General features: G+C 46.9%; 3 protein-coding genes across 4 annotated transcripts; 1 reads left to right on the plus strand and 2 right to left on the minus strand.

Moving 5' to 3' along the window:
• Positions 1–7,590: 7,590 nt before the first annotated feature.
• Positions 7,591–9,248, minus strand: LOC6724952. Its single transcript, XM_016173100.3, has 2 exons — positions 8,196–9,248; positions 7,591–8,113 (listed from the first exon to the last, which is right to left on the minus strand). The coding sequence occupies exons 1-2, from the start codon at positions 8,583–8,585 to the stop codon at positions 7,664–7,666; spliced, it is 840 nt and encodes a 279-aa protein (XP_016037814.1). The 5' UTR covers positions 8,586–9,248; the 3' UTR covers positions 7,591–7,663.
• A 608-nt stretch (positions 9,249–9,856) lies between these two features.
• Positions 9,857–11,674, plus strand: LOC6724953 (T-cell activation inhibitor, mitochondrial). The gene is made up of 2 exons (XM_016173322.3): positions 9,857–10,354; positions 10,512–11,674. The coding sequence occupies exons 1-2, from the start codon at positions 9,953–9,955 to the stop codon at positions 11,583–11,585; spliced, it is 1,476 nt and encodes a 491-aa protein (XP_016037815.1). The 5' UTR covers positions 9,857–9,952; the 3' UTR covers positions 11,586–11,674.
• Positions 11,675–14,163: 2,489 nt separating this feature from the next.
• Positions 14,164–17,307, minus strand: LOC27207979 (probable insulin-like peptide 6). 2 transcript variants are annotated; one of them, XM_016183606.2, is made up of 3 exons: positions 15,941–17,307; positions 14,536–14,749; positions 14,164–14,460 (listed from the first exon to the last, which is right to left on the minus strand). In XM_016183606.2, the coding sequence occupies exons 2-3, from the start codon at positions 14,747–14,749 to the stop codon at positions 14,351–14,353; spliced, it is 324 nt and encodes a 107-aa protein (XP_016037817.1). In that variant the 5' UTR covers positions 15,941–17,307; the 3' UTR covers positions 14,164–14,350. The 2 variants fall into 2 exon arrangements, with proteins under 2 accessions (XP_016037817.1, XP_044779474.1); XM_044923539.1 differs by lacking the exon at positions 15,941–17,307 and adding an exon at positions 14,874–15,015.
• Between the last annotated feature and the right edge of the window lie 4,707 nt (positions 17,308–22,014).

Below are 22,014 nucleotides of genomic sequence, written 5' to 3' on the forward strand. Positions count from 1 at the left end.
TAGCGTCTTTGATTTCGCTGAACCTTTCAGCCTAATGTCTAACCTAGTTTCCTGAAGAATTCGCGCTGGCTCGTACATCTGTAGCATCATTCACTTCAATGGGTTAGCAGCCAGTATGTATGTACATGGATGTACGTACGTATGCACGTAAGAGGTTAAGGGACTATCATTCTGGGAAAGGGAAGATCTCCAGACTCCGTTGGCATTGACCTCTCGCCTGCTGTTGCTTTGCCCCTCCTTTCTCCTCCCTCGTCGTCCTGCGACTCACATGTGCAGCTGTTCACCGAGTCAATCACAATCGGGATCACAGGTAGCCTCACTCACACAGATGCGGTGGCGGCCGATATCCCACTGAATATACATATGTACATAAATATCGTTAAATGACGAGCTGATTAACAATAAAGGTGAAATGAATAAGTTGAAGTTCACAAATCACCTACAGTCGAGACCAAAGTGATTTAAAGCGATTAAGATTCATGTTTTCTTGGCCGCAGCTGTAGACACGCGCGCACACACACACGCGTACACATACGCACACTCAGCCGCACACGCACACTCAATTGTCAGCTGTTATCAGTGCAAGACAGAAACGTAACATGACAAAGCGGGGGGCACAAAAACACATGAAAGAGAGACGGAGAACAGAGAAAAGAAAGGGGGAGGCCGTCGAGAACGAGAACAACTGTTACTTGTCAAGATCGTGATCGTGTCTCCCCCAAATCGCTCTGTCCCGCTCACCCGGAAGTTTGATCCCCTCGAATCAAAACCAAACAGAGAGAGGGCGAGAGAGAGTCAGAGAGCGCCAAAAGAGAGCGCGCCTCTCTTCGTCTGCGAGATTTGAGTGTTTGCTCGACGTCATCATAAATTTGGTATGCCCATCAGCTGTTCACAATGAATACAGCTGCTGCTAAAGGCAAGAAAAAACAGAGAAATGTCATTGGGGGGTTGCTCTGTTCTCCCGCCGTTCCCCCCTCTCTGCGCGCTGTTCTTGAAAAGCAATTAAAGTGAAAAACGCTTTTTGATTTCAATCGCCGTTGATGAAATCATTTTCCCTGTGTGATTTGTTAATTGGAAATCAAGGAATGTCTTAACTCGGTGGTTTTTATTTCGCCTGGCCTCTTTTTCCCATGAAATCGGTAAACCCATGGCATTTACGCCCTTGGGGAGAACAACATCAGTTTTTGATCTAGAAAAAACATATTCGAAAAAGTGGTGCAGATTTGCAGCTTACTCACTGGAAGCTCTGGCATTTCTCGTGTCCTCCATGACCCCGCTGCATCCGCTTTCCTCCGAAAATTACGCACCATCTTTTTGGGGGCCCTTGGCCAGGAACTAATTGCGTCGCAGCTGGCGCCCGGTGGAGTATGTGTTGATTCTTCGCACTCCAACGCATCGTCAAGTCGAAGCGGACCACATCCACCACCCACCACCCGCCGAAAAGCACCCGTCCACCGAACAGAATCCCCGTCTCCGCCAGACACTCCATCCCAGAAAAGTTCACCACGCGGCGTGGACAAATCCACTTGGTCGGCAAACAAACCCTCTCTTTTCTACCCCGTACCCAAGCAGCAGCCAGAGGGTATATTACGTTGGCACAAGGAATGTAAGACAAACAACTTCTCGGAAACCATAAAATTGAATTTGATTTGTCAACGTCTACCTGGATGCCAACGGTTTCCCCAGACGGGCCAGTGTTCGCCGAGTTGCAATGGGTATCTGGTAGTCCGAACCACGCGACCGAGGCTTTCCTGCTTCGAATGCAGTCGACCCCCCCGCTGAGCCAATGCGAAGAAAGAAGAGGGGATATTGCGATGACGCTGTTCAATACGCCCATTGTCGTTTCGTTGATGGATTTTAATGCAGCAGCCCGCAAAATCGTTTACGGGGCTTTTCTCTACCATTACGCCCCGTGCTTCTACACTCTGCTACACTCTTTCTGGTTGCCCGGCAATCGGGGGCTTAATTAGTTTAAGTGCGTCCCGTTGTACGGGTACCGGCCTATATGTACCCTATACACATGCTCGTACATATATGTGTACTCCATACTACATATTGCATCCATACTATTCGTGCTATCCCTTCTCCGGATGGTTTGAAAGCCTTTTAATTGATCTAATAGTAGCTGCTAGCCAAAGCGTTAACTTTTTGCGTCGCAATGCTGCCAAATTGAGTTTGGCTCGCACTCTTGAATCCCCTTTTTTTTTGTATCTTTAAGCCTTAAACTATTCGATAGTCTGTGCTTATTAAATGAAGGTAACTGCTGGGAAAGTTAATAATTTTAATTGATTGCGGGTGGTGATACAAATCTAGCGCAACAATGAATTTCCACCCCATGTGTATCTTATAGATCATTTGCACCGAAATACTGGTTAACGGCTTAATCATTACGGATGAAAGCCTTGTTGCAGGGGTGCATAAGTTGCTTAGCCATAACAACAATGAATAATTAATTCGAGCAGAATAATTGTATTATTATTTTGCAATCTTTATTTTTTGCCTGTTATTATGCAGTTTGAATGAGAAATGAGCATTGTCTCTCAAATTTTTAGTAACTTGGGGTGGTTTCTGTTGAAATTTTCAAAATTTGGAATTATTTGTGTGGGTGGTTGACATGAGTGGTAGAGCAAACTTTGGACACGTGGCCATGGCCAAGCTCGGAAGTCACTCGCCAAATTGTATTTATCTTGAGCTGCGCCTCATATATGTACATATATGCATGGTAATCTCCAGAGGTCCAGGTGCTCAAATACCGAACAGCTTCTATCCGCAGTTCATTCCACGACTTGTTGTGCGACTTTTTCAGGGCGACGACTATAACGATGGCGATGATGATTATGATGAGGTTTCGGTGGCTGTTGTTTGTGACTGCATGAGGAGTCCTCCTCAGCCATGTTTTCCCACCCCCCTGTGCCCGGATTTTCCCATTTCGACTGACAGGCGGTGGCGGCGGCGGACGTCAGCGTTTCTGTTGACGTCTCCCGTCGCGTCGTTTTCATTACCTTCGAGGGACATTGTCGTCAGAAAACTCACACATTCACATGCGTGTGTGTGTGTGTGTGTGCCAGCGGAAAAGTGGAGGAAAAACAGGAAAACTCCCTTAGGCTGGGAGATGAGCCGAGCTGAGATGCTAGATGTGAATATGGGAATATGGGTTAGGCGGCAAATTGATTTGATTAGGCCACCATTTGTGTCATCGATAAACGATTGCGAATCGATACCGGAAATGCGATTAGGATTTGAATAAGTGGGCCCAAATGAATGCAGTTTGTGTGCAATTAGTAGTAGTAGTAGTTTGTAGTAGTAGTAGGCTTGTTAATTAATAAGACTTGTTATTAATAATACCCTGTTTCCATTTACTCTCCAGGGATCCTTGATTGTAGCGCCTAACCGCTTCTAATTCCTTAATACGTTCTCTATACCAAATAACCAGTTCGAAAGCCTATTTCTGGGCGTCAGCATTGTGTTTCGAAATCCCTAGGGGTTTTTGAAACACCCTTCAACATTTGCCATGCAAAACAGCGCGCTTTCACAGAATCGTGTCGAAGCTGTAATTTTGTGGGGTGTAAAAACACACAGTGCATTTGCTAGCTGGTTGGGTTTTTTGAAATATTTCCATATTTCAGTATCTTTGCGAACCAATTGCGTGACGTGGAGAAGTCGATGAACTTGAAATGGATTCCTTCCGATTTCTTGGTGAGTTAATTACGCAAGTCTTTGGTGGCAGCTATGCCGCGTAACTTCCACGTGGGCAGGGGTCAAAGGCCTGAATTCCCCGGATTTTGGGGACATGCGCATGCAAATTTCATGATCTAGATTCCGGGTGCATGTGTCATTGTTCGTGGGTCCCAAGTGAATCCGACAAATCCATCTTGAATGTGTATTTATTCCACGGGACCTTCCTGCACTTCTCGCCCCATTTCTTTCCTCGTTCCATTCGCTTCAGTTCAGTTGGCTTTTCTTTTCGCTTTTCTCGCTTGCTGGCTTTCCCCTGGGAGGTCGAGCTACGTTGTTGTTGTTGTTGGCCTCGAGTGGCTCGATTTGTTTTCAAAATTGAAATGGTAAAAAGATTGATGTAATTATTGCCACCCTTAAATGACGATGGAAGCGACAAATTCAATGAGTTCTCCCCGCTTTCCACATTCGTTGGTGTATTGTTGTATTTTCGTGTGTTTGTTTTACAAGCATTGTGTTAGCATTTGCCCGCGTTCTTCGTCTTTTCTAAATATATACAGCATAAACCTACTAAAAACCCACTAAAAAAAAAGAAGTACAAAACCTCCCAGAGAAAGCGAGTCAGTTGCTGGGGGATAGATGATTGCTTTCATCTGGGGGATGGACGAGTGCAGGTATCGCACTGAAATCCCCGAAAACTCGATGAAATCATTTGGCTCTGTGTACGCACACCTTTCCCACTTTTCGAGTTTATTTCCATTTGTGTGTCCCCTCGCTACGCTTCCTTCCCTTTTCGCCTTTTTATCTTTTGTAAAACGAGTTCTTTAAACCCAAAACAGAATTCAAGACACGTCAAATTGATTTTCATCCATTTCATTTGCAACACGAGGAAAAGCAAGCCGAGTTGCTGGTAATACCATCCCGATTTTCCATCCATTTCGTATGTTCATTGGGTGGTGCCTAGTTTTGCATGGCTCTCAAGCAAGTGGGCGTGGCCGTCGTGGAATCAATCGGCGCGATAAAGGGAATGCGGCGAACAGCTATATCTTGTTATTATGGTAAAACCAAAGGATTATTGGTATTAGCCTCGTCGCGCAAGCACACATGTACATACATACATATGTGGGTGAGTACTTCTCCGCCAGGATGTTCGGTTAAATGTATTCCGTTTTCGGTGTCTACTGCTCCCTGGGTCTCCTCCACTTGCTCCATCTTCTTTGGACTGAAGTACAGTGAGGATTACTATTCATTACTAGGGATTTTTGTGGTACTTAAGAAACTGTGCGTGTTTGAAGAACAGAACAGTCACACTCCCTTCTACGACATTTCTGGCATCCCTCCACAGGCAGTCCTCACTGTACCGTGTACTGCTCTTGGCCTTCTTGTTGCGCTTCTTGATGTGGCTGTTGCTTCTGCGTTTTTGCTGCCTTCAACGTGCGAACGAAAGATTTTGGTGGCAACTCCCATGGCAACTTGTTGTTGGCCTTTGTCTGCCACCATTACACACACACACACACACACACCATCGATGTGCGTGTGTGTATCCATTGCGAGGTTGGTGTTTTTGTTCTCATCTTTCAGCTGTTCAAAGATTGTTAAATATCAAAGGCGAACCTCAACGGGGAACTCTGTTTTCCTTGTTTCCTATTGAAGATAAAGCTGAATTTGTTTACTTATCCGTCTGACGACGGTTGGGGCAACACATGCACATCTCTCGAGAACGAGGCTGAGGATGAGGATGAGGCTAGGGCGGAGGATGTCGTTTTTGGTACTCGGTGGGGTGAAAAAAAACCAAAGGCAATGGAGCTGGAATATTGACGGAAGTGGGGGCCGCAAGGGCACAATGGCAGGCATGGTCTAATTGCTTTCTTTGGAAACCTAAGCCGAGTTGACCATTTTGCTAATAAAATTATTTGCAATTTTAGCTCCTAACTGGGGTCGGTAAATCAAAGAGTCGAATGGCTTCTTGGCTGCGAAATGGGACACTGGCCAGTGTAGGAAATCGAAGTTTCCCCATATGGCTAAGCCAATGCCTCCTTGGTCCCTTCAGACTCGGGTTCCGTTCCTCTGGCCATTTCCTTAGCGTCATACGGGCATCATCATTCATGCGACGAGACCGAAACTTTTCCCTGGAGTCCTGAAATCCTGAGTCTTATCGGTGGCACGCCCACATGCGGCAAGAACGCATTTCAATTGCGCCTGAAAAAGATCTGCTTGGGATGTAATTAATTTCTGAACGCAACTCCCAGTGTAATCAAAGGAGTGCAATACTTTTGGATCTATCTAAGCCTGCTGATTCTACATCTTAAAAAATGTGTGTGTGTGTGTGTGCGAAGAAAAACCAGTAAAGGAAATGGAATGGCAGGGAATATGGGTAGGTTGTGGAAAAGGCAGGTGTGCGGCACCGAGGTTAGAGGCAACTAAACTATTCTCAGGACCCTGTTTCCATCCATCTCACCTTTATGGTTCCTTCGTCTCGCACTTTCCCTAACTGAAATCCCAAGGAAGTTAGACATAATTGAGTGGCATTCGAGTTTGGCGACCAAACTTCTTGACGCAATTTCATACCCGTAACGCAAACTTTGAACTTTCCTGACGACTGGACTCTCTCGCAACTTTCGGGACTACTTCCGTTTCCTTTTAGCGGAGAATTACTTGCAGAAGGTTAATATTTAATAGAAATTAATTGTTTTTCGGCTAAAGATCAAAAGCGCTTGTTAGCCGCTTTAGGTTTAAGCACAATTAAAGCAAGCGTTTAAAACGCAACTTCCAAATCAAGGCCCCAAATCAAGGTCCTTTATTGGCCCAATCGTTCGGCTGAATATATTTGCCAGGGCCAGACTAGTAGTGGCAGATGGTTCATCGAATTACAGAAGTTCGTTGGTATTTAGTAATGAACCTTTAATAGCGAGCCAAAAGGACGCTGAACGCACAGCCATGGCTGCACATAAATCGAATGGCCTGGAGGTCGGGAGACGGGGGTTGAAGCGATACATAATCGGTAGGTGGAGTTGGGGAGGATTGCAAGTACACAGGGCGCCCCTATGCGAACAGGCACAGACGGATGAAGGGTCCGTGGTCCGTGGCTGGTGGAGGAGGAGGGAGGATGGAGGATGGAGGGAGGAGGTAGGAGGGTCGGAACAGACGTTGCAGGTCTCGTTTCCAAGTTTCTGCAGGAAGAGAGATACAAACAAAGCCGGTCAGCCGGCACACAGATACAAACCCACACAGCGAAGAGCCCTTGCTGCTCTTTCCGTCGCTCTAAAGAGCACGAACACAGGCGCAACATTTGCTCTCGACTCGGGGAAAATGAGATACGAAAAGCGAAACTTTTCACCAGAGTGCCAAGCGAAAATCCCAGCACTACGCACTTTTCTACACATTTTATTTTACCCAGCCCAATCGGGGATTTCGATGATGGTGTTGACCCTCTGCGGCCACTGAACTGGCTTACAGCTGCGACCCTTAAAAAACGAACTCCTCCCCCCCACAAACAAAAGTCGAGGGGCCAAGGATCTGATTTGGCCCAAAGCTAACCGATGCGGTGGGAAAGTGAAGGGGGTAATTGACCTGATTTGTGGACATTTTAATGCTTTTTATTGTGTCGGGTAATAAATATATTGGCCATGGAAAAAATGAAAGCTATTTGTGGAGTGAAACGAATGAAAACATGCTTATGAGCTATGAATGCCTGGATGGATGGATAAAATATGATGTAATTCAAATTTTTGGGGGTAAATCTTACTTGTTGTAACATCTTGAACAAGCGAGCTGCAATCACTTCATTAAAAGTTTATGGGATTTGAATTATGATAATTGAAACCACGAGGTGTTACCAACGACCAATCAAAAAAGAAAAAAAACCTTGCCACCCCTTAATCTGACTTGCAACCCCTAAAGTTTGTTGGTTTTTTAGGTGTTTGACAACTCGTGAGATAATTTTTATTTACAGCTAAGCGTTAAGAAACATATGTACAGCATAGAGACGCTACGGGGAGGCGTCGTTGGCATCGCCCGTCCTGGAATCTGTTTCTTCAAAGTGACCCATGTCCGCCTTGTACAGGATGCGATTAATATGAAACTGGACTGTGTTCCTCGTGCGCGCGGAGTATTTGCCCAATTTGCTGCCGAGATAGCGGAGGAAGTAGTCCTCGTCGCCTGAAGAAGTGTCTAAAGCAGCCGAAGATGCGGCTCTAGCCGGAGACTTGGCACGAGCAGTGGTGGAAGTGGGGGCCACACAGACGCTGGATTCGCTTGTAGTCAGTTCCATGTTGGCGGAGTTTTTCCACTGATACTCCTCGTCAGGTATCTCCGATTTCCCAATAAAAACGCCCTCGAACTGACTATCTGTAGCGTTGTTCTTGTTATCCACGTCCCCGGTCTGTTCACCATTCACCATCACCATGGTTTCCATGGCACTAAGCTGGGAGTCGTCGTCCTGCAAAAGAATGGATATTTAGTTGGGTCTATGTGATTCTTGAGCTGTAGAAGCTCTTAATTTGAATAGATATTTTATGCACCTCGGTTATGAAAGTCTTCTTTCGTGTCAATGGATATTGACACTTAGATGCCAGGACTTTCTTCGTCGGATTGACTGCGTCTTTGTTGGCCTGCTGCTGGGCAAGTGCCGCACGGATTTCTCGCTTCTCGTCCAGAACACTTTTGTAGGCATCCTCGTGCTTGCGCTTCAGGTGCCGCATCAGATTCTCGGAGTGGCGACCTGCCATGTCGAAGTGGCACCTTTTGCAGGTACTCTTCCGCGTCCTATCGCTGTAGATGAAGTGCTTGGTCACCGGGTTCGGGTACTTTTTGGACATTGTTCCGGACTGCGGGAGCCTGCGGTTCAGCTTTTGGGTTCTGGGGTGCACCGTACTCAAGTTACGGCTGGTTACTAACTCACATTCTCGCATTCTCGCGCTCGAGCCACAGCCAAAGCAAAAACCGTTCTCTGAACCAGAGAGCGTGAGAGCGGTTCGGAGAGGAGCGGTTCAGAGAGCTGCGGTTTCACGGGCAAGCACACTGATACGCCGAACCGGTTGCAAACGGTTTTGTTCGCTTGCTTATAATTATAGCGGTTCGTTTATGCGCCACAAAGTTATCACGTTCTCTCGCACAGTTCTATGATCAGTGCTAAGCGTGGGTAAATGCGTATGTTTTAAATAATAATTTTCAGCACTCATCGCCATTCTGGGGTTAATAGTGGCGTGTGTTGAAAAAAAGGGCAAAGGCAAACAGAAACCAAAAAACACATGCAAAAAGTCATTTTCAACTGCATGGTGCGAGAGAGAGAGAGGGGCCGAGCGCGCCAGAAAGAGAGGGGACGAGTGCGTGCTGCAGCAGCGCTGCTAAATGTTCCGCAGCTGCCGGAGATGCAATATTTTACCCTTGTTACTTGCGCTTTGAGTGGCGGTCTGGTGGTTACTACTGCTGCTTTAGCTACAGTCAAGCGTGGCTCAAGAGTGATTACCATTTGATCTGGCTCGGTTCTCAATTCAAAGCCATACAGTAAAAAGTCGAAGATGCGTTGAAGGAACATCTAAACTCTTAGGCTTTCAAATTTGGTTATTGATGTATGTATGATGTATGATTAAGGGGCGCTAAGTTTCAGGTCTAAATTTCAACTTTTCAACGACTTTTCCACTGGCGATGGCTGGCATAGTTAACAGATTGCTGGTTATCCTGAAATTCGAATTCGAATTCGTCGACAGGACTGTGTCTGAAATGACATTACTTATCCCTTCCGGCCAAATAGCCGCATGCATGACAAAGGGAAAAGCACACATCTATTCTTAACAAATACCAGCTTTATGGGGTTAACTTACGGCTGTACTTTATGTGCGTGTTTTGTGTGCCAAAGTTTTATTTGCCTCTGCATTCAACGCTTCGGAATGGAGGGAGGACCATGTGTGTATGTACATGCGGGCTCTGGGATTGCCTCAATATTCCCTTTTCCATTTTGGTTCACACACTGGCGAGCGGAGTGGAGGACAGCAGTTTCTCTACTTGCCACTCGGGGCAACTACAGTTAATTTTTTAGTGAAAAACTTCATCTGTTTGCTGCATGTGCAGTTGCAGGTGCAGCATTTCGCATTTCCTGCTAGGTGTTTGCCCAAAAAAAGTTGGCAAACATGAATGAACTATCTAGTCGGCATATTATGCCTGTGAGATTTATGTATTTGTTTGCGGTCTCGAATTCATTGCAAAATTCGTCAGCTTCAGCAGCAGATATCACATTTTTTCTAATATTCAAAATTCGTACGACTTGGCAGCACTTAAAATGGTCACACTGCGCTTCCTCACTCCTCGCAGGATCGTCGACTATTGTCGTCGTCTGCTGAGCACGGACCTGGTCACGGCCCTTCGTCCGTTCTACCAGGCCATTCGAACGGATGGCCAGACTCACAATCCGGCGGAGAAGCGGGTCAACGAGGAGTCACTACGTCTGCTCTGCTCCCATCTGGAATCCCTGACTGGGCCGTCGGCAAGTGGTCTTCCGCCCGATGGCCACTTGGAGTTCTATATTCCCTCGGGCGCGGAGGAGGCCGGCGGGAAGGGGGTTAGTCGACTGGTGAGGGTGCAGGTAGACCGGAGTTTACTGGATCCCAGGGCGGTGATTAGCCAGATTCTGAGGTCCTGTAAGCTGCTGCCGAAGGAAAAGGAGCGGGAACAAATGAAGCGGGTAAACCAAATGATCAACTCATAAACACATGAATATTCGTTAGGTTCGGTACTCATTCTTTTCACAACGTGGTTTTGCACCCCCCCTACAAGGGGCTTCCCAAACTTATTGCACACATAAAGATTCATATTGTCCGTGCAACCCCTTCTCCACTCAGGGCCAGGAGATGGAAAAGGAGCTCGGAAAAGTGCTGAGGAAAGGACCGGTGAGGGAAAAGGTGAGACCGCCCCAAGCGCCAGTGCAAACGAACACGAGTGCCTTAAGGGAACTCTTTAAGGATGCCAAAAGGGAGCACTCCCTGGAAATATGGATGCGCCAGGCCCTGGCACGTTCCCAGGCCTCCGAAGTCGCCACTCTGCGCGGCAAAATCGAGGGCATTGAAGAGGCTTTGGTCCAGTTGCTGGGCATTCGGGGAACCCGCTACGATTGTGGCTGCAACATGGAACGCTACCACAACTGCCTCAGCAGCCTCAAGGGCTTGTCCGAGGATCCGAAGGTCGCCGGACAGCTGGGAGCGCTTCGCAATCGGTTTGTGGTCTTCGCCCCGTACACTGGTATCAGCTTGGAGGGCGATGTAATGCTCTTTTCGGGCGACTCCCCCGCGGGATGGCTGGCCTTCCTCTCCGAGATGCGCTTGCACGAGGAGCAACTGAAGCTGGTGCCCCTGTACGAGAAAGCCCTGTCTGCCGTGCTCCTCGGCATCCGGATTGAGAGGCGCAGGGTTCCGGAGCCGGGCTGTGAGGCGCGTGCCTATGCGGGCAGCTTGAGGCGCGTGATCCGGGCGGTCAGTGAGCACCTGAGGCTGGAGGAGAGTGTCCAGGAGCTGCCGGCATCGCTGCAGGACCATCAGTTGGCCATTGTGCCGGACAGCGATATACCGAAGGTCAGCCAGACCGGTCTGTTCTTGGCCCCCGCCTCCTGCTCCGGACCCGATCTCGTGGAGTTCATATGCCGGAACTTGGACGTGGCCAGCGGGCGGTTCAGTCGCTATCGCAGGGACATCCAGGTGGAGCGGCAATTGTGGCGCCAGTGCCAGGAGGAACTTGGCCTGCAGCGACTCAGCAAGGACGATTCCGTAACGCCGGACAAGATGGTCGTGGCCATACGGCATCTGCTCCAGAGTGGCGTCAAGTCCTGCCGCGGCCTCAGTCTGCACATCACGAACTATTGGTCAGTGCCCACCGATGGCATCGTCTGCATTCCCTGGGACTTTATGTCCCGCGAGAAGTAGGGAATCCTGCTGGGTTGTGTCACTTAAATTGCATAAATTGGTAGATAAATTGATAGGTTTGGGCTCACGCTTAAATGTTCCACTCGGCATTCCGGCTGCTTTTTATTCCTGGCTCGTTGTGGGTTTGGATTTGGCTACCTTGTTGATCGATTGCCATTGTTCATTTATTATTTCGATTGATCCCGCTCATTTGATTGCTCCTCCTCCGTGGCCAGTGTCTTTGTGCTATTTTACTGAGTCAGCTGGAATCATTGTTTATTCAGGTAATTTTTATTGTGTTCCTGCGTTGGGTTGGCTGCCCAGTTGAAGTTCCTTCTTGGTTCATTACATTCCTTAGGCTTTTCGGGCGAACTAAATGCATAAATAGAAGGACATTCTGGTAAGAGAGCACACAGGCAGGACCGAACCAAAGTTCGCAACTCTTGCCCGGATGACTGGGATTTTCCTGTACTTTTCGTTCGGCGTTGCCTTGCCCTCTGGGGTTGAACGTGTCCCTGTACGACTTCTGTTGACACTACCCACTTCCAGCCATCGCATCCCTGCAGATAGAGAAAATGTGTGGGAAAGCTGACTTGCAGGACACCTTTTTGAAATGAAAGCGTATCAATGGAACATTTAAGTGCTTAGTACGAGCTACTAGAACTTCGTTTGCCTAACTTGACGTGGAAAGTAAGAGCAGTTTCTTCGGTTGGTTAGCAGGAGTTTTTCCCAGTGCATGACGACCCTTTGAGCTATGTTTTCCTTTGCAACCCCGTCGAGGGGCGAATGGAGTGGAATGGTCTTGTTGGGCGGTCGAAGCCCAGGGACCCCGCACCCTTCGTTTTCGCCACGTTGTGCGAAATTTCTGTAAGATTTAGCTAATGTTCCATGGCTTCGCTCCATCAATGTCGAGCCATGGGATGGGGATGGTTGGTTTCCAAGCCTAAGCCCGGCGAAGTTTGTCTGGTGTCGTTTATCCTTCTTGGGCAACCCACATCCCACCCACTTCAGGACCACTCGATTTCCAGACGTTGTCATCCAGCTCCGACCCATCTCGTGTCCGTCGCGTGTCCGTGTCCACTGGGTGGAGAATCCTTTTCCTTTTCAATTTGCTATTACGCATGAGTTATAACTTTCTAATATCAAGGATCTTTCGCATTTCTGAAATATTAGGAATATGTAAACACATACTTATTCCGCTTCCGCTTGAGGAACTATTCAAGTTTCCTTGAATTCCAAGTAGTCCATGGGTTAGACGAATCCAACTGTCAAAGTCAGTTATATTCCTGTTCCCATATTCAGAGCACAACTCCCAGCACTTGCACACAAATATAGTTTTCACAACGTTAAGCATAAACAAGCATCTAAATTCTACGGCTCCACATTCGATACAATTCGATTGCCCTCGTTTTTCAGTTTTCTTCGTGATCCGTTTCCATGGCTAAAATCAATCTGTGGTTGGGTAAACTCCGTGACTGCGTTCTGACCGGTCTGCGCGTGGGTGCTGATCAGATTTCGTCGGTGGCAAGAAGATGCCCATGGAAACCACCGTCCCTCCAACGGAGCATCAAGAAACCCATAACCCTTCCTTCGACCAAGAAGGCTTCCATCAATGAAGCCAATGAAACCTCCAATTCCGATGGAAATATTTGTGACTTTCAGCAGGGCGATCCAATAGAACCTAACAAGACACCGAGGCCTCAAAATGGATTCGTCAGCCGAGCCCTCTTCTACCGAGGATACTACATACGGCGCTAAAGGATTCGTGGCCAACATGAAATTCCGTCTAAATGGACAATTTTACACACGGGACATGGGACCCGTACTCGTTTTCTCGGATTAACAATCAAATGGCCTTGAAACATCGGCTATGTACAAATCAGCTCAGTAATTTCTTGATCACGAACTTTTCCAAATTATCTGCCGTGGAATATGCATGTGCCACATGTGTCACTCTCTTTACGTCTAAAATTGGAAATCAATAAACGGTTGCACTAAATATGAGCCAAAGGATGCAGGATACATTTACTGCGAACTCATCCGAATTACAAGACTTTTCATTTTTCCCGAGCCAGAGGGGCGAGCCCTTCTTGTCCCCATAAAGATTTGCAGCTGAAGTGGCGCTGGAGGGATACACTCGCACTCCCATGTGTGCCTGATTTGCACCATCATTAAAATCATCATCGTCAGCGTTTGTAATCTAATTTGCAGTCATCTCATCACCATTTGACCCCATATATTCGGTGCTCAGCTTGCGAGTGTCCTTTGCAAAAGTTTTACGCCCGGCATTCAATTTAAATGGGGTGGGTGGCCTGGCCCATTGGCCATTGGCCATTCGAAGGGTGGTGCTGTGCTTGTTGAATGACCCAAACCCAAACCCAAATCCCAAATCCCAAACCCTAACTCAAAGCCATGACAATCTCTTCGAGTGTCGCCATGAATAGATGTCGCCCACAAAAGAGGGGTCTAATGAAAGGGGTGTGCATGGAGGAGGAGTGGCATGGATTCCACTGGGAAAGATCTCAAAATTGGAGCGGGAAATTGCATAATATGGTGGTCCCACTACATTTGGAAACCTACTACGCTACACATGCTTGCGCTCACTTCAAATTTCTTTTATTGTACAGAATTTAGTTAGTGTTTAGTTAAATTAGTAAATATACTTAGTATACTCTAGGCACACTGCTGCTTGCGCTTCATATCTTAGGGATTACGAATGATGGAGTGGTGTAAATTGGTTTGCAGTGGATGGTGTGGCGAAGTGGTGTGTGGGTGTGGATCCTCCACTATCCTTTGCAGTACTGCAAGAGCTCCCTGTAGGTGCAGCCACCCGACTTGCAGCACAAGTCGGTCACACTCTGCAAGTCGCGCTTCCTGCGCTTCCCGAAACTGTTGGCTGTGGGGGATTCGTTGAGATTAGAGGTCGTCGGAATGGCAAGAATGCTAGATCGAACTCAAGGATCACACTTACGAAAAACATCGCCGAGGGCCACCGTTCCGCTCACGCATATCTTCTGTATCACATCGCTGAGGCCGGTGGAGCACATCATGCGTCTCTGCTCGTACTCCGTGGGCGCGAGCGGACTGGCCGCCACCTGGGGCACCCAACTGCCGATCAGCGCCGGCACGGCGAACAAGGTGGCCAGGACTAGCAGGACTTTGGACGTTGGCACTTTGAGAACCATCTGCAATGGGCACAGATTGTTAGATTGCTTTGAATCGCTGAGGCAGTGTGCCCATGGATATGATTGATTCGCTTGCCCCTTCCCCCCGTGCTCCCCGTTCTCCCCCCGCCTGGCCCCAAAAAACCTGTGTGGCTGCAGTACGCCCATGGGTCGGCAAAGGACACGGTTCTTCGGAGCCGGCCAGATAACTCCCCACTCTCTTCCGCCTCGCACACGCGCCTGTTCCCTGGTCCCTGGTCTCTGGTCTCTGGTTTCTGGCTGGCTCCCTTATCAGCAACAACGCTCAAATATTATTGTATTTTCCATTCGATTCTGTTATTGTTTGTGTCTGGGCTGGCCAGGAAATATATTTACATAAACTTCAGTGTTTAAAAATAACCCACCGATTTGCCGCCTTGCTGGGCTCCCCACTTATCATTTGGAACATGAGTTCTTTTTATACACAATCAGAAAGTCGTAGTGACTCGAATGGAAGGGGGCGGGGGCGGGGGATTGGGTGTTCGTGGGGCATATGCCCCATGTGGCTTGTGTTGTTTTTGCTTTTGATACTGCTTGCTTTTATGACTCTCCTTTGGAAACTCGGTTTCCAACCACACGCTATATATAGTAATGTGGTTCAATGTTTTTCCACTTCTGTCGCTTTCGTTTTCACAGCGATATAGACGAGTGTACATGGGTGTATATTTAGATGTCGCACACCACTTGGCTGATTTCGGCTGGTCGCTTGGTTTGTTTGTTTGTTTGTTTGGTTTCATTTCCTTGGGAAGACCCGATCCCGGCTCGAGTTTTGTTTCCATCGTGATAAGAATCGAGAAGAGGTTAAGGCTGTCTTTGTGTCAATCTCTAGTGATTGGATGGTTCAAGGGGCCTGAGGTCTTACACTTCTTACATCCTTGAAGGGCTTCGATTTTTGAATCTTGTCCGACTTTGATTTAACAAAAGATTATGGGCTATTTCATGTTTTTTTCTTTTCTTTAAAGTCTATGGTTATGCCTATGAAATTGAAAAACAAGCGTGATAAGACATTTCTGGTAGCCATACCCGTGTTATTCCGTCCTAACTCTGAACTTGTGCTTTCTAGAAAATCCGGTTCTATATAATATGATTTATCAATCCACCACTAGATATTCCCTACTATGACATAACCCAATGAAAAATGAAAAAATATCCCATACGAGTGTGTGAACTTACGTTTGCATGCCGTTTAATCCTTGTTCTTGAAGTATTAATTAGTTTCCTCAGTAGTAGTCCTCGATGACGAATGACAGCGATACTGTTTATGATGTTTATGTGTTGCTTGATTTCGTGAACTATATTATGTGGTGCTAATATGCTTTAGTTTCGTGGTTTTGTGTCTCTTTTCTCCGGCGCTTCCGTTTCTTTTCTGTCTTTAGAGTTTCTATCGGATTATCACTTGCTTAAGGAACTTTCTTTTTTGCTAATTTGCAGATTTTCTTTTGCGATCACACAGTTTCAAAATCACAATCAATTGACGAAAAAACAAAACAAAGCGACTAATAATAAGGGGTAACTATAGTTTTTTCGTGGGAGTCGTTTGGGTTTTTAATGTTTAGTATAGGTTTTTACGTGCAAAAAAAAAAGGGCGAATTGATAAATATCCGTGGGTTTTGCGATTGACGTTCGATCAATGTCCTTTTAAAATCGATTGGCGTTCGGAGTGTGGAAAATAGAGCAAGTGGTTAACTTCTGCTGCGGCTGCTGCGTTTTCGACTGCTGTTGCGGCTGCTGCGTTTTCTGCTGCTGCTGCGCCCGCCAGTTGTTGTTTCATCGCGTGAAGTATTGTGGCAGGAACAGAAGAGTGCGGGTATACGTCTCGGGCCGCAGGAGAAGGAGTGAGTGAGTGAGAGGGCAGTCGACTGAGAGTGCGAATTGTAGCGGTATTCCGCTGTCGTTGCGACTGGCTTGGAATTGGAAACGCTTTTGGAAGCTAGACGCTTCGTTGCTGGAACGTAAAGCTGCCGTTTTCTTCGGAGTGTCTCGTGTTCCTATCTGCCGCGATCTCCCTTCCACTGCCACAACCTCAGTCTCAGTCTCAGACTCAGTCTCAGTCTCTGTCTCTTTCTCGCTCACTCTTCGCTCATGTTGCGCTGGGCTGGCTCTCTGCGCGTCCTTATCTCTATCTCTTTCTCCGGGAGAGAGTAGAATCCGAATCCGAATCCGAATCGAACAGCTGTTTAAAACACTCTCCAATTGTTTGGCGTTGTTTGCGGTTGTTTATTTTTAGACCACCAGTGGGGTCTATAATTAGATGCTGTCTTATCGCCACTTTCTTGCACTTTCTTTCACTTCTACCCCTTTCACTGCACTCCGGACGAACTCTTCTCGCTCGTTCTTCGCTCGTCGTATCTTACACTTTTAATTGCACTCTCGACGAACTTTACTCGCTCGTTGTTTGCCAGGAAGACCGTTCTTCGCACTGCCTTTCTTCCGCTTTCCACGCTTTTAATTGCACTCTTAGCGAATTCTTCGCTCGCTCGGCAGAACGTTCTTCGTTGTTTCACAGCCAAATTGGAAAAGAACCGTTGCCGCGACGCCAGCGCAAAACGAAGCCTCACTTTACGCGCGTGCGAATGAGAGAGCAGGATGCAGCGAATGCGCAGCACGTGGACTGCAGGTGGAAGTGCGAGCGAGACGGCGGCCCCTGGAAGCAAAGTCCAGTGTCTTGCGAAAAGGAAAACGAAAACGAAAAAAAAAAATAAAAAGAAAAAAAAAAACACAGTAAGCGCAAACAAATGCTTAAAATTAAACAATTTGCCGGCCATGACACATTCAATCAACTTTGGGTCACCGTGGGTCCGAGTGTTTGCGGGTGTATTAGTGTGTGATTGTGTGAGTGTTCGAGTGCTTGAGTGTTTGAGAGCATTAATACAGGGCAACGTCAGTACGCCGAACTTTTGTGGGTCAAGATGTTCGTTGGGGTTGCTCAGTGAACGCCAACGCTCCAGATCGGTTCTCCAGAGTGATAGCCTAATTCTTACTGCTTTCCTTCCCAGTACTCTAAATATTAACTCCATTAGCCCAATCTTCGCCTCTCGTTATACCAAAGTACTACAAAATATATCTATTTAAGTACCTAACTGGAGGAGCTTCAGTCAGAGTTCAATTTGTAATATCAGCTAGAATTGCGTTTTGGGTTGTTGACGTCCAGCTGCGTTTGCAAATTTGGGGATTATGCGATTATCGCATAATATACACACATAGTCATCGGGCAGCGGTGAGTCAGATGTCGGGATGTCAGGGACTTGGGGCTCCAAAATATCGACTGTGGAGCACTTTGGTTCGGGTTAGGAATGTCGGACTGTATAAGCATACAATGGAATAATCATATTAATAAGATCGCCTTTGAACAAAGTACACACAAACGCCGCCTGTGTGGGTGTGCATGTGCGTGTGTGTGCGACAAATGCACACAGCAACAGCAGGCACAACAACAATAAATAGAGTGAATCCATCAGTGGAAAAGCAGCATCCAGTCCACGCTCCATATATGCACTTGTTGATTTTCATTTTCCCTATTAACGCTGCCGCTTCGTCAAAGCGACAAAGTTCACTCGCTTAGATGACTCCAAACTACATACATACATATGTACATATGTGTGATGTATGTATGTATGTACGTACATAGATAGTATAGATAGTATTTTATTCACGTTGTTTCCGCAACCCTTGCCCCCAATTTGCACGAATATGTGTAATAGTCACTTGGTAACGCTCATTTGGCCAAAACGAAAAACTGTAATTTATGGATATCCTATTGGTTATGGCACATACTAATCAATTGATATCCCATGGAGATGCAAGCAATTGGGGTCTGAAACCCTGGAAGTACCCTATATACGACCAGATATACCCTGTATACGGGGTCTTGGGCTTGGCTTGGCTTGCAGATAATGATTCGGCGATAAGCTTGTTGATGTTTTTGTTGCTGGAACTGCGAGTGCGACTTCTACTGCACGAAGATGAAGAACGGAAGCCGATGGGGCAGCCCAAAAGGGGGCGGTACGGGTCAGTGGGCGGAAGGGGGGTGGTAGGAAGGAGGGGGGGCGGTACGTTGGGAACGCCTGCATATATCAGTGAAAAATCCGTAAACAACGCCAACGTGAATTCGTCGTGATCTAGTTTCAATTCAAAATAAAAGATCCCTATTTTTAGCATTACTCTTGGCACTCCGTCGGGAAAAACAACAGAGCGGTGGAGAAAGAGAGAGAGAGAGAGACAGTTGAGTAAGGAAAGAAAGAGACGGCGCAAAGTGATTGGGGGGAGGGGTGCGAGGCCCAGTGCGCTAAGTCATCGCGAAAGATAAGCCAAGACTTCTACATACTGAGAGAAATAACAGTGAAGTACCTATCCAAGTTTGAGTAAATGATATATGTACATGATATATGTAATATGTACATATGTACATGCATGTTTGTTAACAATCCTTTGATTCCTTGGGAATCCATGAGTGTAGATACTTTTAAGAAACTTCGCATTTTCTCCGCGTGTAGGTTTGCCATCTGTTGTTTTGGGAAGAGGGATGCGTTGGATTGGATTGGATTGGAGGATCGGCGAGATCGGGATCGAGAGATCGGAGATCTCAGTGCCTTGGGCAATACGCAATACGCGTTGCGGGGCAGAGTCCAAGGTGGGCAGACCCACACGGGCGGCATGCCACGTCAGGGTCAACGATTCGGCGGGGGATTGGGATGGATGCCTAAATATACCCCATTTTGGGCTGGAAAAACCGCTGGTGAATCATGACTACTGAGGGGGTAGCTATCTAAACAAGTCTGCGAATTTGGGGGCTAACTGTATTTATTTGGACAAGACATTCGATACGTATGTTGGATAAACCGATCGTTGTGGGAAAGCATGAGCGGCCCCTCGGTTTTTTTCCTTTAGCCAGCGCAGCAGATAAGCCGCAAGTGGGGGGCGCCTCAGGTCCAACTCCCACTACAACCGCGCAGTGCGAACCCCCTCCCCACAGTCACTTCCCACGCTGCAGCGAATATTGTTTACTTGTGCTAAAATTGGATCTCCATTGATTGACATCTGCGATCGGGCGCCAACGCCAAGACATCGCGAATCTATAGCTCGCAGCGCGCATCTCCCAGTTTGCAACTCTCAGCACGAAGCTGTAGCTCAGACGCAGATTATTGACCCAGAAGCGTGGAGGAGGTTTGTTGTTGATACCAAAAGCCTAGACGTCGGCGACAACAGTCTGCAATCGTACCCGCAGTATAGGGGCAAAGAGAAACAAGAGCAATAACAAATCAAATGCCCATTCTAGCGAATTGAACTTTGCAATTAAGCCGCAAGTTCCATCGAACTGGCTCTAATGCGAAATCCTGGATGGGGTTCCCAATAAAATGCCATGGACTTTTTACACCGATTTCACAACCCAGCTCAAGTGATCCGATCCAGTAACCTTGTTCATAATGATTTACCAAGATTTGTTATTCACTGCGTTTAGTAGCAACATTGATTTCGAGCTAATTAGCCTTTTAAAGAATTACATAGTCATAATAAGTTAGTTCTTACTATTTGTCTACTATGGCGGGAATTTGTAAATGAATAATTAAATGGTATTCGCAAGGGCTGTTTTACTAATATCAAAATATATATTTGATGACCATTTCAAATCGCACTTAAATATTCAAGAATCTGTTATTGTTGTTCCTCTTTTTTTTCACTCTGTGTGCTGTGCCAAAAAAAAACAGCTCACGAAATTATCGCCCGATGTCAATAAACTGTCGCCAACGACCCCAAAAAAGCAACAACAGCACGCTGCCGTGATGCCTGATGCTGTGGGTGGTGGGTGGTGGGTGACGAAGTGGCAGAGTGGCCAAGTGGGTGCTTGGGGGCTTGGGTGTTTGGGCTGAAGAGCGAAGAGCAACAATCGATGGTGGCAGCCACCAGCGGGCATAGACACACATTTGCTGGCTATACTTCTTGTTGGCCTCCACATTGGTGGGCGGTGGGCGGTCTCTAGTTCGGTTGGTTTTGCCAGCTGCCAATGAACTGCAATCGGCTGAACGGCTGGGCGGCCGGGCGGCCTCAAGGTCAACGCTTGGCAGACAGAACTCTGTGGTTCAGGGAGTGCTGAACTGGAATTGAACCCACCGAAACAGCGAGAATGCCAAGGGGCCTTGAACTCGGTTAACACCGAAAGTGGACAATCAACTAGGGTCTTAAAGTGAATTCCTTAATTCGGCACATAAAACCAATTTCTAAATTTATAAACGGAGCAGTTAAAGGTGTCAAATAAATAACACCATGAGTTAGTAGGGCATTTATCCGAGTTCGCGGACAAGTAGCGAGCAACATCAAACAAAACTAGAGATAAGTAAAGGCTGGAGTCCTTCGAGGAATTCGCAAGTCTAGTGGATTGGATTCACTAGAAGCACTATAAGCTAAACACTGTTTGTTTACTCGCCACTTCAAGGTTGGCTCGATTTCAGTTCATCCGTCAATGAAATAGGAACCACTGACCCACAAATCCCATCTCTAATCTGTTTTCCCGGACTCTCCGGCTTCGTAACCGTCTTCGTATTCGTAATCTGCGGGGGTCGGCCATCTGGAGTCGGAAATCGGGAGTTGGGGCGCTGTCTACCATCCGTCTGGCTGACTGGCTAGCTGGCTGGCCGGCTGGTGACCTTGAAAACGCCCAGAAAGTGCCGTGAACACGGGTACTTTGCACCCATCGAAAATTGAGTGTCCCGATGAACTTTCACCCGAGCTTTTCCATTTCCCGTGCAACAGAAGCCAGCGGGCGAATCACTTGAACGGCGCGTGGTCCCGACTTGTAAACAGAATCGAGTTTACTATATGCCAGACTTACTACACCGTCCATTTCTATATATAAATATATATATTCATTATGCTTGCACGCAAGTGTGCGATTAGGAGTGCGATTTCAAAATAAATCATTAACCGCATTTCAATAATTTTCATCAATTAATCATTGACCAAAAAGCGAAGCGTGAAATATATATATGAACATAATTGAAAACAATCTGCGAGTATAAACTGACATCAATTCCGGCGACAGTACGGTACGATTCATAGTAACTGAGCAAAAACAATACTCGGATTGCTTTGCTATCTGCTCCCATGATCTTGTCATTTCGAAACGCACTGTTTGCCATGCATATTTTATATAATTATGCGAATTCAGATTGTAAACAATTTTACAAATAGTCGCAATAACAATTAAAGCTGATTTGCTTGCGATTAGAGCTGAACGGCCAGATCTATATAGT

Source organism: Drosophila simulans, chromosome X, assembly GCF_016746395.2.
Source record: "Drosophila simulans strain w501 chromosome X, Prin_Dsim_3.1, whole genome shotgun sequence".
In the NCBI taxonomy this organism is placed as follows: Eukaryota; Metazoa; Arthropoda; class Insecta; order Diptera; family Drosophilidae; genus Drosophila; species Drosophila simulans.

Excerpts from the sequence above, each read along its gene's own strand:
- LOC6724952 (XM_016173100.3), bottom strand. The coding sequence starts at position 8,585 with ATGCGAGAATGTGAGTTAGTAACCAGCCGTAACTTGAGTACGGTGCAC. Across the intron at positions 8,114-8,195 it reads AGAAGACTTTCATAACCGAG|GACGACGACTCCCAGCTTAG; the intron begins GTGCATAAAATA and ends ATTCTTTTGCAG.
- LOC6724953 (XM_016173322.3), top strand. The coding sequence starts at position 9,953 with ATGGTCACACTGCGCTTCCTCACTCCTCGCAGGATCGTCGACTATTGT. Across the intron at positions 10,355-10,511 it reads AGCGGGAACAAATGAAGCGG|GGCCAGGAGATGGAAAAGGA; the intron begins GTAAACCAAATG and ends TTCTCCACTCAG.
- LOC27207979 (XM_016183606.2), bottom strand. The coding sequence starts at position 14,749 with ATGGTTCTCAAAGTGCCAACGTCCAAAGTCCTGCTAGTCCTGGCCACC. Across the intron at positions 14,461-14,535 it reads GGCCCTCGGCGATGTTTTTC|CCAACAGTTTCGGGAAGCGC; the intron begins GTAAGTGTGATC and ends AATCCCCCACAG.